Source organism: Cebus imitator, unplaced genomic scaffold, assembly GCF_001604975.1.
Source record: "Cebus imitator isolate Cc_AM_T3 unplaced genomic scaffold, Cebus_imitator-1.0 Scaffold8, whole genome shotgun sequence".
Lineage (NCBI taxonomy): Eukaryota > Metazoa > Chordata > Mammalia > Primates > Cebidae > Cebus > Cebus imitator.
In genome coordinates, this window is record NW_016107323.1 from 3678356 (window position 1) to 3692416 (window position 14061).

Sequence of the window (14061 nt, forward strand, 5' to 3'; positions counted from 1 at the left end):
AAATGTCTTATGATGACTTAGGCAGAATCACTTCTTCTTATAAATGTACATTGGATTTTAACCTTTTAGTGGTCTTAGCCAATGAAGAGAATTTAGTTCCATAAGCCCTGCTTAGCCCTGTGTGCCAGGCACTGTGCTAGGTGCTGGATACATGAGCATGAGTAAGATACCATTTTTATTTTCCTAGAGCTCACAATCTCAGGGGGTGGAAAATGGGGGCAGAGGGAGAAACCAGTGGGTTCTGTATCTTGGGGAGAAACACTCCTGTGCTCTGTGAGCACAGAGGAGGGAGCCGAGGGTCAGAGAACACTGCCTAATGAAAATCAGTCTCACCTGGGTTTAGTAGGTTGAGTAGGTGTTAGGTGAATTCCATCCCCACTGCAGGGAAGAAATGACCTAAACTCTGGAAGTCCAAGGGCAGCAGCAATGTGTATTAATGTATGTCTTTGTTGTTGATCCTCCACCCACCCTCACAGGTTTCTACCTTTATTATGATGTACAGAACACACTGTCAGAGAATACTGGACACTGTAATAAGAGCCAACTTTGATGAGGTAGGTCAACAAGTGTTGAGCTGTGAATGCTCGGTATTAAAATATTCTAACACTAGCTCCTATTTCATGAGCTCCTGCTAGGTGCCAGGCCTGGCATCTGGAAGTCCTTCCTGGATACCCATTAGCTCACTTCATTCTCTCAGGGATCCCATGAAGCAGGTATGATTATTATCCCCATTTTACAGCTCTTACCTATGTATGGCAGTGGGCACAGCCTCCTCCTTTGACTGGTGAACTGCCTCCTGCCCTATCAGCACACTAGGAAAACCATTTTGCCAGCATATCATTATACCCAGGATTATAGATTCAGAGAAGCTAACTACATTTTGGAAAATATATATATATATAAAGCTTTATTCTATTTTGTATATTTAATCTATTCCTGAGGCATGTCCACTTTGGCACATTTGGAGCTAATGACTCTCCATTCCCAAGGTCTGATCCATAGATTTCCATCAAATCCCACCAATAGGGCCATCTTTAAATACAAACAATGTAAGAAGTCCATTTTATTTTAAAATATTGTAGTTAAAGAATGGAGAGGAGGAAATGAGAAAGGATGAAGGAACAATAACCAATAATAAAGTTATGTAACTTTATTGTTTTTCTGAGGGAAGATAATGTGGCCCCTAAAAGGGCTATTAAAAACCCAGTGGTTATGGGTGGAAGAGATCCCAGCGATTCCTTTGGTGTATGTGTTGTGGGGAGGAGGTGCTGTTCTAGGTGGAGGGGTATAAAGATGATGTCAGGTACAAAATCCTCTCCTGTCCTTTTCTGCGTTCCCACAGCTGTGTCCTTTAGCAGCGAGTTTGTTGAGCACTTTCACTATCACTTTGCTCATAGACACAGCTCCAGACGAGATGGCAGGATGTTGGTAAAGAAGTACTGTTCTTCCTTCTCTTGACTTTTATCCACTAGACTTCTAAAATGTCCTTTAAAATCTCTCAGATTACTTGAGCAACCATTTCAGTAGATTTTTTCCTTTTAAGAAAAAAAACTCCCTGCTTTCTTTCCAGCTGTTACCTGGCTCTGTCTTACATTCCAAAGATCACTGAGATCAGGACAAATAATGATTCATGACTGGCTAAGACAACACTAGCTGCTGTGATGAATAACTCTCCAAATCTTAGCACACTGGAAGTTTATTTCCCACTCATGTCACAATCCAGTGCAGTTGTTCTCAGTTAGAAGGCTGGCTGCTGAGGGTGGATCAGGGACCCAGGCTCCTTCCACCCTGTTCAGCTGATGGGTAGGAAAAAACTACTAGGAAGGCATGCTCCTTACTTATCCTTGTCAGCTCAGAAATAAAATAGCACTTCTGCCCATATTCCATTGATAGGAGCTGGTCCCACGGCCCCACCTTAATGCAGAGGGGGCTGGGGAGTGTGGTCCCTCACTGGGCAGCAGCTTATACTACTCAGATCTCTAATGGACAGCTCTTCCTCTCTGCCACAGTAGCCAACAACAAAACTAGTGGCAGTCCTCCCTTATATTCGTAAGTAACTTATTCACCTCAAAACTCACTCTCATTTTATTTCATTTCATTTGCTTAATTCCAGCACTTACTGGGTCCCATCCACTATTGGAGAGACAAGTAAGACACAGCTTATGGGATGGGAGGGGAAGGCATGCAACTAGCAACTAGGATGGAGAATATATGGTGAATTTCTGCCCCAGAAACACTGAGGGGCAGATGCTGCTATGGGAAGAGTGCCAGGCTTCGAGTCCCAGGCTTGGACTCAAGAGCTGTCTCTGCCTTTCAAGCCTCAGTTCCTCATGCTAGAAATGAAGATTTAAAAAGTCATCCCCATCTATTTAATTCACAGTGTTACTAGAAGGAAGAGATAAGACCGTGTCTGATAAAAGCTCTTTGTGAACTGTAAACGGTCATACAAAAGCTTGTTCTTTTCAGATGTATCAACCAGAGTGTGGGGAAACTTGGACAAGGTCACACAGTCAGTTAAGGTCAAAAGTATGACAAGATCCTTTGTTACCTGACACCCTTAGTCCAACGTTCTTTCCACTCCACTGGCAGGAATATTTGGTGGCTGCTTTTAAGATGGCTAATCAAGATGTGACTCATTCTTCTCAGCCACAGAATAATGAAGGGAGACGTTTTACCTCTGATGAGCATGGCTTTCTCCTACAGCTGAGAAAAGTCATTGGTGAATGGATGGTGGATGCATCTGGTACACCTTGACTTTACAGTTTGTTTCAAGTCTTCCAGGTCTTAAATATCAGTTGAGGTTACAACTTATGCTAGTATCATGCCCTAAATTATTGGATTTGTTCACTTGTTCATTGTCTCTACCACCATCATTGAGGGCAGGAACCTCATCTATCTTGTTCACTACTGTATCCTATCCAGCCATACTTTTAGGCTCTCAGTAAATATTTGTTGGGTGAATGAGTGGATGAATAGACCAACAGGTGTAGAAATGCCATTGGCATATAACACTGTCAAGCAATTAAAGAATGCAAATCTGCATTTGGGGACTCAGGAACATCTTCTCCAGACTACATTGCACAATAAGCTGTAAAGTTCAATAGTCTTGTGATTGAGTCCCAAATCCCCTACTGACTATCCTTTGACCTTGAGCAAGGCATTTAACCTCTCTGAGCCTGGATTTCTTTTGCTACAAGATGAAAATAATAATTATACCTACCTTCTAGTAAACATGAACTTGTATATGTAATGTGTCTGATTTTGTTCTAGAACATCATAGATGGTAGGCATTTTTGTAATTATTTTATTGAGATCCTTCCAATCCTGTAGCACTTAGGGACCCCAGTTGCAAGCCGTCAGATGTGTTTCCATAAGATGCCGACATTCAGAATGAACTAAATATTAACATGGAAAAAGAAATAGAAAATTTGGTTGGTATTCCTAAGGAAATCATCTCCTAATACTTCACTGAGGCGAGAGACAAAAGGCAGAGGGTTCAGGAGGCTGAAACAGACACCTCAGGAAACTTACTTTAGGTAATTTGGAATTGTTTGCCTCTGATTCTTTTGCTGTTTATGCTGCAAGGTGTAAGGAGAACTTATCAGAACTTTCCCTTCTACCTAATAATGTTTCCATTTGTTAAATGCCAACATGATGCCAAGCATTTTACATAAGTTATCTTATTTCACCCTAACAGTAGGAAGACATCTTCTTCATTTTACAAAAGCTGGTAACCCTCATAGTTATATATTTAGTACTGAGCTCCAGATTCAATTGACTCGAAATCTAACTTAACAAAGCCAAACCAGAGCTCTTAATTTTCTGCCCCAAATCTGTTTTCCCCAAGTCTTAGATTGCCACTACTCTCCACCCAATTGCCTAAGCTACAAACTTTGATTATCCCGTTTCCCTCACCTTTCAAATCCAGTCCACTAGGAGATCCTGTCAGCTCCACCTTCTGCAGGGAAACACTGTCTGTCCATTTCACACCTAATATCCAAGCCTTAGTGCTTGAGCTAAGGCTATTCTCCCTCCTTCCTTTTCCTTCTCAGCTGGAGGAACAAGTATTATTGGACAAAAAAATGGCCTAAAATGCAGAGTGTAGGAAGGGAGGTCAAAACTGGAGAATACACCTTTTACAGAAGCCACTCAGGAAACTGAGGACTGATCAGCCTTCCCCGTGCAGCTTGAACAGGCTTCAAACAGACAGATGCCTGCTAAGGACACTGATTTTGCACAGATTTGTTTGAATTCACACAACAGCTGATCATTTCCAGACATTCTGCTAGCAATTGCTCATATCAAAAAGGGGGTAAGGCTGCCTGCAAGAAGAGCTAAGTAAGGCAAATGAATTCAGAATCTATCAACTCAAGAATCAACTGGGCAGAGCTTCTTACTCAGAGTTAGAGGAGCAGACAAGAAGGCCCAGGACCTGACCTGAGGCTGAGGCTCAGGGAGTGAGCTGGGATCAGGGGACAGTGGAGGGTCCTCTGGAGGGGAAGTACCTTGTCCAAAAGCTGTGGCCATCTCCAGGCCCAGGCCACACTAATAGTCAGCCACCAGGTGTTTCAATGACAGAACAAAAGTCTTGATAGGTGAGCAGAGCCACAGTAGGGATCCTGGCTGGGTGATACTCAGAAACGTAGGCAATAAAGTCTCAAATGCTTAGAGCAGGACACTGATCTCTTGAGCCCAGTAGTGGTAGTGCCTTCATGAATAATAGTAGTAATAACAGCTAACTTTTATTAAGCATCTATGATGTGCCAAGCACTATAAGCATTTTTTAGAAATCTTTACTAAAACCTATGCAGTAAATACTGCTTGTATCCCCATTCCACAGAAAGGAAACCGGAGCTTAGAGACATTATACTCCTCATTGGCAGTAGAGCCAGGATTAGAATGCTGCAAGTCAGTCTTCACTCACCCAGATTTTGTTTTAATTTTCAATCTGGACGAAAACTTTGCAGTATTTCCACTGTGATGGAATAAACAGGACTCCAACTGAAGTCTTTTCGATTTACAGACCCGACTTCATTCACTACTATAATCATGTTTTCAGCAATCACCACTTTCCTCCTAGGAAGTCAGAGGGGCGTGCCTTTCTCCCCGTTCCTTATCCTCCAAGCCTTCCAGCCAGTGCTTTCCACTGAGAAGTCCAGGCAGGCTGCAGGCATCAGGGCTGCCTATTCACAGGAGGCTGAGATGGAGTCACCAGGCTAGAGTCAGGGCATGGCTTCACTAGCCAGAGGCAGCCTGGTCAGAGGAAAATTAGGCCCTACTCCTTGGAGGGGTCTTAAGGATGCTACAGCTTACCAGGGCAGGGGCAGAAAGCTGGGAAGTAGGCAACAGCCTAGGGAGAGGCACAGGCCTCAAGAATGGGGTAGAAATCTAGTTACCATGTGAAGAACAAACTAGCCTTAAGAGAGACTGTGGAAGGACTGAGGCAGAAATAGGCTCTATGTCATCCATTCCCTGATTGACTGGCTTTGGACAACTCATCTCTCTGCTAATAAGAGTAATGATTCTCAGCTATAGTATTATGACTACTATATGAAACAACCTAAGTGAAGTACCTGGCATATAGTAAGTAATAAAGAAAGCTAATGGCGGCTGGGTGCAGTGGCTCACACCTGTAATCCCAGCACTTTGGGAGGATGAAGTGGGTAGATCACCTGAGGTCAGGCATTCGAGACCAGCCTGGCCAACATGGCAAAACCCTGTCTCTGCTTAAGAAAATACAAAATTAGCCAGGCATGGTGGTGTACACCTATAATCCCAGCTGCTCAGGAAGCTGAGACAGGAGAATCACTTGAACCTAGGAGGTAGAGGTTGCAGTGAGCAGAGACCACACCATTGCACTCCAGCCTGGGTGGCAGAGCAAGACTCTGTCCTCCCAAAAAAGAAAGCCAATGGCAGCAATACTTGCTCCAAAGTGTTAGACCAGAGGGACTCAGCTATCTGCCACACCGAATCAGGATTGATTTGGAGAACCAGGGATGTGGATAATGCTACATATGGAGCTCGAGAGTGCCCATCTGTTGGAGAGAGAAGGAAACATGATTCAGAAACCAAGTCAAACCCAATGGAATGTATAAAAATTCAGAGTTTGTGTTCCCCAGCTTCAACATGGGCTGCTCCCCAACTGAAGATGTGCTGCGGATGTTAGCTGTTAGCTGAAGTCTAGATATTCTCGAATGCTTTTATATACACCAGTTACTATCTTCTAGTATTTCTCTTCACTTCCCTTACCTTTCCCACCCCTCCACCCCCTATTCTACTCTCCCCAACCTCTAACCCACAGTTAAAAGACAGAGGTGTAGAGGAGGTGACAAGGGATTCTCTGCTTTAGACATTCACTCTGCCCTTCATTCAGTAGCAATGTGGCTCAAGGTCCTGCTATCATCATATTAATTATAATAATCACATTTTTGAGTGCCTGCTATATTCTGGTTCTTTGCTAGTGGTTTGGGGATTTTTAATCAGTCTCGGCTGGACGCAGTGGCTCATGCCTGTAATCCCAGCACTTTGGGAGGCCAAGGTGGGTGGATCACCTGAGGTCAGGAGTTCAAGACCAGCCTGATCAACGTGGTGAAACTCCGTCTCTACTAAATATACAAAAATTAGCCAGGCGTAGTGGCTGGCACCTATCATCTCAGCTACTTAGGAGGCTGAAGCAGGAGGAGAATTCCTTGAACCCAGGAGGTGAAGGTTGCTGTGAGCTGAGAGCATGCCATTGCGCTCCAGCCTGGGCAACGAGAGCGAAACTTTGTCTCAAAAAAAAAAAAAAATCACATACACTTCATGTGCCCACATAGCTTACCACCCAGGTATCACCATCTAGCATCCCACATGGCACCCACTGACAAGGGATCTTTGGGAAATGGAACACTTCTGATATGAAAAGCCTCTTGTGCTTGACCCAATCTTTGACCCAATTTGAATCAGGAGAATTTTGTGTGTGTGGCACCTACTCTCCTCTCTTCAACCACACTCCTTTTACCTGTGACTCCCATGTCTTTCCTTTCCTTCCCAGAATACCCAGGGGCCCCTGAAGTTCGGTGGGCTCAAAGAATAGTGAGTACTAGTGCTCCGACCTTTTAAAAAACAATGTCCCACCTTCCCTTCCTTAAACACTTCCCAGACCCCAGTAAGCACTGAAGGGGCTGATGAGTGAAAGTGCTTCATCTTTTGGGGCAGTGGAGACCCCAGCCTGCCAGGCTAGGTAGTGCCCCAGCAGTGAGCATGTTGCATGCCTAGGCAGAGGGAAGACTTGGAGCAGGAGAAACTCCCAGGGCCTCCTCCAACACGGCAGGCTGAGGGTAGCTTCTGCTGCTGCAGAGGAAGTTGATGACAGCATTGCAGACTGGGTTGGCCTCGGTGGAGTCCCAAGCTTCTGTTGGGAGGGCCCTGGGTAACCTCATGGTTCTTCTTTCTGTGGGTCAATACAGGTTCAAAGTTTTCTTCTGCACTTTTGGCAAGGAATGCCGCCTCACATGCTGCCTGTGCTGGGCTCCTCCACAGTGGTGAACATTGTCGGCGTGTGTGACTCCATCCTCTACAAAGCTATCTCCGGGGTGCTGATGCCCACCGTGCTGCAGGCATTACCTGACAGGTGGGCATGCTTCTTATTCTCTTCCTTCATGGCTGGTCCACAGAAGGGATTGTTCTGCTTCTCTTTTATGGATTATAATCATGCACTGTCCAGAGGCCTCCCTGGTAAAGACCATTAATATTGAACTTTTAAAATTAACAGTTTATAAATAAACTGTTAATATTTTGAACCATTTGTGTGGTTTAAAATTCAAAGGTATAAGATGTACAGTATGCAATATCCCCACCAGACTCCTGTTACCCAGACACCCCAGTCCCTTCCCAGAGCATGAAATGTAATGATTTTCCTGGCATTTGTCCAGATCTGATATGCGCATGTAATTAATACATATACTATACTCTTTTTCTTACTGAAATGGTGACGTAGGCTATATACTGTTCTGTGCCTTGCTCTAAAACCAAACAACTTAACCTTGAAGTTTATGCTGGATGGTTTCCATGTCCCTCCAGACGCACTCTCCACCACACTTCATGCTGCCTTCTGCTGGGGCCAGGGGTGGGGCATATGCTACCCCTGGGCCACCATACAAGGTGCCTCTCAGGGAGGGATGGAAGGAGGAGACTGAAGTCAGGAGATGGATTCTCTGGCCTCCTCGCTGTGAGATTGTGTTGGGCTAGCCAGGTTCCCTCACTGGGCTTTGTCCCCTTCCAGGCAAATTTCTAGGTTGTCCTTGGGCACAGAGTGGGTGAGAGCCTGTGCTCCCAGCCTTAGGTTGCAGCAGTCTCCCTTATAGTCCCTCTACCCCGTCCACACTTTTGTGACGTGTCCCTTGTAAATACACCCATCCATTTGGGTGTATTTCCTGTTGGACACTCCTTCCTGTTGGAACTGTTGCAGAGCACATTCCATATCCAGCGATAAGGAGCTTTTTTCTTGTTTACAACTGTATAGAGTTCCACCGTCTTGCATTTAATCAGTTATCTTGAAATTTCCAGTCTTGTCCTATTACAAACAACACTGTGATGAATGACATTTTATTTACCTTTTCTTTTTTTTGAAAACGTGGTGGAGTGTATTAATTTCCTGTGACTGCTGCAACAAATTACCACAAACTGGCTGGGTGACTTAAAACGACAACAGAAAAGTTATTTTCCCACACTTCTGGAGGCCAGAAGTCCAGAATCAAGCATTGGCAGGGTCGGTTCCTTACTGAGGCTCTGAGGAAGAATATGTGCTGTCTGGTGTTGTTAGCAACCCTTGGTTTCTTGGCTGGCAGACGCATCACTCTATAATCTCTGCCTCCAACTTCACAGTGCTTCCTGCTCTATGTGTGTGTGATTTTAAATATGTATACCTTTTCCTCACCCCCATCTTATTGCACTGGCTAGAATCTTTAGGATGATGTCCTAGCCTAGGCAAGGGTGGACATCTTTACATTTACCCTGACCTTAAGGGGAAAGCATTTGGTATTCACTATAAAATACGAAGCTAGCTGTAGGTTTTTATATCAGGTTGAGAGAGAGAGAGAGAGAGAAAGAAAGATTATTATTATTATTATTCGAGATGGAGTTTTGCTCGTGTTGCCCAGGCTGGAGTGCAATGACTCAATCTCAGCTCACTGCAACCTCTGCCTCCCTGGTTCAAGCGATTCTCCTGCCTCAGCCTCCTGAGTAGCTGAGATTACAGGTGTGCACCACATGGCCGGCTAATTTTTATATTTTTAGTAGAAACAGTGTTTCACCATGTTGGCCAGGCTGGTCTCAAACTCCTGACCTCAGGTGATTCACTCGCCTCAGCCTCCCAAAGTGCTGGGATTACAGGCGTGAGCCACTACACCTGGCCAATTATTATTTTTTTAAGATGAGGTCTTGCTCTGTTACCCAGGCTGGAGTGCAGTGGTGTGATCATGGATCACAGCTCACTGCAGCCTCAAACTCCTGGGTTTAAGTGATCCTCCTGCCCCAGCCTGCATAGTAGCTAGAACTATAGGCATGCACCACAGAGTCTGGCTAGTGTGTGTGTGTGTGTGTGTGTGTGTGTGTGTGTGTCTGTGTATTTATGTGTATGTATGTATTATTATACTTTAAGTTCTGGGGTACATGTGCAGATCTTGCAGGATTGTTACATAGGTATACACATGCCATGGTGATTTGCTGCTTCCATCCCCCCATCACCATCCCCCTGTCACTTACATTAGGTATTTCTCCCAATGTTATCCCTCCCCAATCTCCCTACCCCTGCTATTCCTCCCCTAGAACCCCACCCACTAACAGACCCCAATGTGTGATGTTGCCCTCCCTGTGTCCATGTGTTCTCATTGCTCAACACCCACCTATGAGTGAGAACATGGGGTGTTTGGTTTTCTGTTCTTGTGTCAGTTTGCTGAGAATGATGGTTTACAGATTAATCCATGTCCCTGCAAAGGACATGAACTCCTCCTTTTTTATGACTGCATAGCATTCCATGGTATATATGTGCCACATTTTCCTCACCCAGTCTCTCATTGATGGGCATTTGGATTGGTTCCAGGTCTTTGCTATTGTAAACAGTGCCGCAGTGAACATATGCGTGCATGTGTCTTTATAATAGAATGATTTATAATCCTTTGGGTATATATGCAGTAATGGGATTGCTGGGTCAAATGGTATTGCTATTTCTAGATCCTTGAGGAATTGCCACACTGCCTTCCACAATGGTTGGACTAATTTACACTCCCACCAACAGTGTAAAAGTGTTCCTATTTCTCCACATCCTCTCCAGCATCTGTTGTCTCCAGATTTTTTAATGATCGCCATTCTAAGTGGCATGAGATGGTATCTCAATGTGGTTTTTATTTGCGTTTCTCTAATGGCCAGTGATGATGAGCATTTTTTCATATGTTTGTTGATCACATAAATATCTTCTTTTGAAAAGTGTCTGTTCCTATCCTTCACCCACTTTTTGATGGGGTTGTTTTTTCTTGTAAATTTGTTTTAGTTCTTTGTAGATTCTGGATATTAGCCCTTTGTCAGGTGGGCAGCTTGCAAAAATTTTTTCCCATTCTGTTGGTTGCCGGTTCAGTCTAGTGATTGTTTCTTTTGCTGTGCAAAGCTCTTAAGTTCAATTAGATCCCATTTCTCTATTTTGGCTTTTGTTGCCATTGCTTTTGGTGTTTTAGTCATGAAGTCCTTGCCCATGCCTATGTCCTGAATGGTATCGCCTAGGTTTTCTTCTAGGGTTTTTATGGCATTAGGTCTTATATTTAAATCTTTAAGCCATCTGAAATTAATTTTTGTATAAGGTGTAAGGAAGGGGCCCAGTTTCAGTTTTCTGCATATGGCTAGCCAGTTTTCCCAACACCATTTATTAAACAGGGAATCCTTTCCCTATTGCTTGTTTTTGTCAGGTTTGTCAAAGATCAGATGGTTGTGTATGTGTGGTGTTACTTCCGGGGCCTCTGTTCTGTTCCATTGGTCTATATCTCTGTTTTGGTACCAGTACCATGCTTTTTTGATTATTGTAGCCTTGTAGTATAATTTGAAGTAAGATAGCAGGATGCCTCCAGCTTTGTTCTTTTGGCTTAGGATTGTCTCGGCTATGCTGACTGTTTTTGGTTCCATACGAAGTTTAAGGTGGTTTTTCAAGTTCTGTGAAGAAGGTCAATGGTAGCTTGATGGGGATAGCACTGAATCTATAAATTACTTTGGGCAGTATGGCCATTTTCACAATATTGATTCTTCCTAACCATGAGCATGGAATGTTTTTCCATCTGTTTGTGTCGTCTCTTATTTCCTTGAGCAGTGGTTTGTAGTTCTACTTGAAGAGGTCCTTCACATCCTTTGTTAGTTGTATTCCTAGGTATTTTATTCTCTTTGTGGCAATTGTGAATGGGAGTTTGCTCTTGATTCGGCTCTCTGTTTGTCTGTTATTGCTGTATAGGAATGCTTGTGATTTTTGCACATTGACTTTGTATCCTGAGACTTTGCTGAAGTTGCTTATCGTCTTAAGGAGATTTTGGGCTGAGACAATGAGATCTTCTAAATATACAGTCATGTCATCTGCAAATAGAGACAATTTGACTTTCTCTTGTTCTAATTTAATACCCCCTATTTCTTTTTCTTGCCTGATTGCTCTGGCTAAAACTTCCAATACTATGTTGAATAGGAATGGTGAGAGAGGGCATCCTTGTCTACTTGCAGTTTTCAAAGGGGAATGCTTCCAGTTTTTGCCCAATCAGTATGATATTGGCTGTGAGTTTGTCATAAATAGCTATTATTATTTTGAGGTACATTCCATCGATACCTAGTTCATTGAGAGTGTTTAGCATAAAGGACTGTTGAATTTTGTCGAAGGCCTTCTCTGCATCTGTTGAGATACTCATGTGGTTTTTGTCTTTGGTTCTGTTTATGTGGTGAATTACATTTATAGATTTGCATATGTTGAACCAGGCTTGCATCCCTGGGATGAAGCCTGCTTGATTGTGATGGATAAGCTTTTCGAGGTGCTGTTGCATTCAGTTTGCCAGTATTTTACTGAAGATTTTTGCATGGATGTTCATCATGAATATTGGCCTGAAATTTTCTTTTTTAGTTGTATCTCTGCCAGGTTTTTGTATCAGGATGATGTTGGTCTTGTAAAATGAATTAGGGAGAATTCCCTCTTTTTGTATTGTTTGGAATAGTTTCGGAAGGAATGGTACCACCTCCTCTTTGTACATCTGGTAGAATTCAGCTGTGAATCCATCTGGACTTGGGCTTCTTTTGGTTGGTAGGCTATTAATTGCTGCCTCAACTTCAGCCCTTGTCGGTGGTCTATTTAGGGATTCAAGTTCTTCCTGGTTTAGTCTTGGGAGGGTGTAAGTATCCAGGAATTTATCCATTTCTTCTAGATTTACTGGTTTATGTGCATAGAGGTGTTTGTAGTAATCTCTGATGGTAGTTAGTATTTCTGTGGAATCAGTGGTGATATCCCCTTTATCATTTTTTATTGCATGTATTCTATTCTTCCCTCTTTTCTTTTATATTAGCCTGGCTAATGGTCTATCTATTTTATTGATCTTTTCAAAAATCCACCTCCTGGATTCACTGATTTTTTGAAGGGCTTTTTGTGTCTCTATCTCCTTCAGTTCTGCTCTGATCTTTGTTATTTCTTGTCTTCTGATAGCTTTTGAATTTGATCTTGCTCCTCTAGTCATATTTAATTGTGATGATAGGGTGTTGATTTTAGATCTTTCCTCACTTCTCATGTGGAGATTTAGTGTTATAAATTTCCCTCTAGACACTGCTTTAAATGTGTCCCAGAGAGTCTGGTATGTTGTGTCTTCGTTCTCATTGGTTTTGTAGAATATCTTTATTTCTGCCATCATTTCATTATTTATCCAGTAGTCATTCAGGAGCAGGTTGTTCAGTTTCCATGTAGTTGTGCAGTTTTGAGTGAGTTTCTTAATCCTGAGTTCTAATTTGATTGCACTGTGGTCTGAGAGACTGGTTGTTATGATTTCCATTCTTTTGCATTTGCTGAGGAGTGATTTACTTCCAATTATGTGGTCAATTTTAGAGTAAGTGCGATGCGGTGCTGAGAAGAATGTATATTCTGTGGATTTCAGGTGGAGAATTCTGTAGATGTCTATTAGGTCCACTTGGTCCAAATCTGAGTTCAAGTCCTGGATATCTTCCTGAATTTTCTGTCTCGTTGATCTAATATTGACAGTGGAGTGTTAAAGTCTCCCACTATTATTCTGTGAGAGTCTAAGCCTCTTTGTAGGTCCTTAAGAACTTGCTTTATGTATCTCAGTGCTCCCATATTGGGTGCATATATATTTAGGATAGTTAACTCTTCTTGTTGCATTGATCCTTTTACCATTATGTAATAGCCTTTTTTGTCTCTTTTGATCTTTGTTGGTTTAAAGTCCATTTTGTCAGAGCCTAGGATTGCAACCCCTGCTTCTTTTTGTTCTCCATTTGCTTGGTAAATCTTCTTCCATCCCTTTATTTTGAGCCTATGCGTGTCTTTGCATGTGAGATGAGTCTCCTGAATATAGCACACCGATGGGTCTTGACTTTCTATCCAATTTGCCAATCTGTGTCTTTTAATTGGGACAGTTAGCCCATTTACATTTAAGGTTAATATTGTTATGTGTGTATTTGATCCTGCCATTGTGATACTAGCTGGTTGTTTTGTCTGTTAGTTGACACAGTTACTTCATTGTGTCAATGGTCTTTACCATTTGGTATATTTTTGCAGTGGCTGGCACTGGTTGTTCCTTTCCATGTTTAGTGCTTCCTTCAGGAGCTCTTGTAAGGCAGGCCTGATGGTGATTAAATATCTCAGCAATTGCTTGTCCATAAAGGAATTTATTTCTCCTTCATGCATGAAGCTTAGTTTGGCTGGATATGAAATTCTGGGTTGAAAATTCTTTTCTTTAAGGATGTTGAATATTGGCCCCCACTCTCTTCTGGCTTGTAGGGTTTCTGCTGAGAGATTCACTGTGAGTCTGATGGGCTTCCCTTTGTGGGTAACCCGACCTTTCT

The 14061-nt window shown here is 42.9% G+C and overlaps 1 protein-coding gene across 4 annotated transcripts in view; it reads left to right on the plus strand.

Annotated features, from left to right (window-relative positions):
• Window positions 1–14061, plus strand: part of RFX4 (regulatory factor X4) — a 177663-nt gene that overhangs the window by 102888 nt on the left and 60714 nt on the right. For all 4 annotated transcript variants that reach the window (XM_017540861.2, XM_017540854.2, XM_037742972.1 and 1 more), the window contains 2 exons: window positions 477–554; window positions 7449–7612. In XM_017540861.2, the coding sequence (XP_017396350.1) occupies window positions 477–554; window positions 7449–7612 (242 nt within the window). The remainder of the gene's footprint in view (window positions 1–476; window positions 555–7448; window positions 7613–14061) is intronic.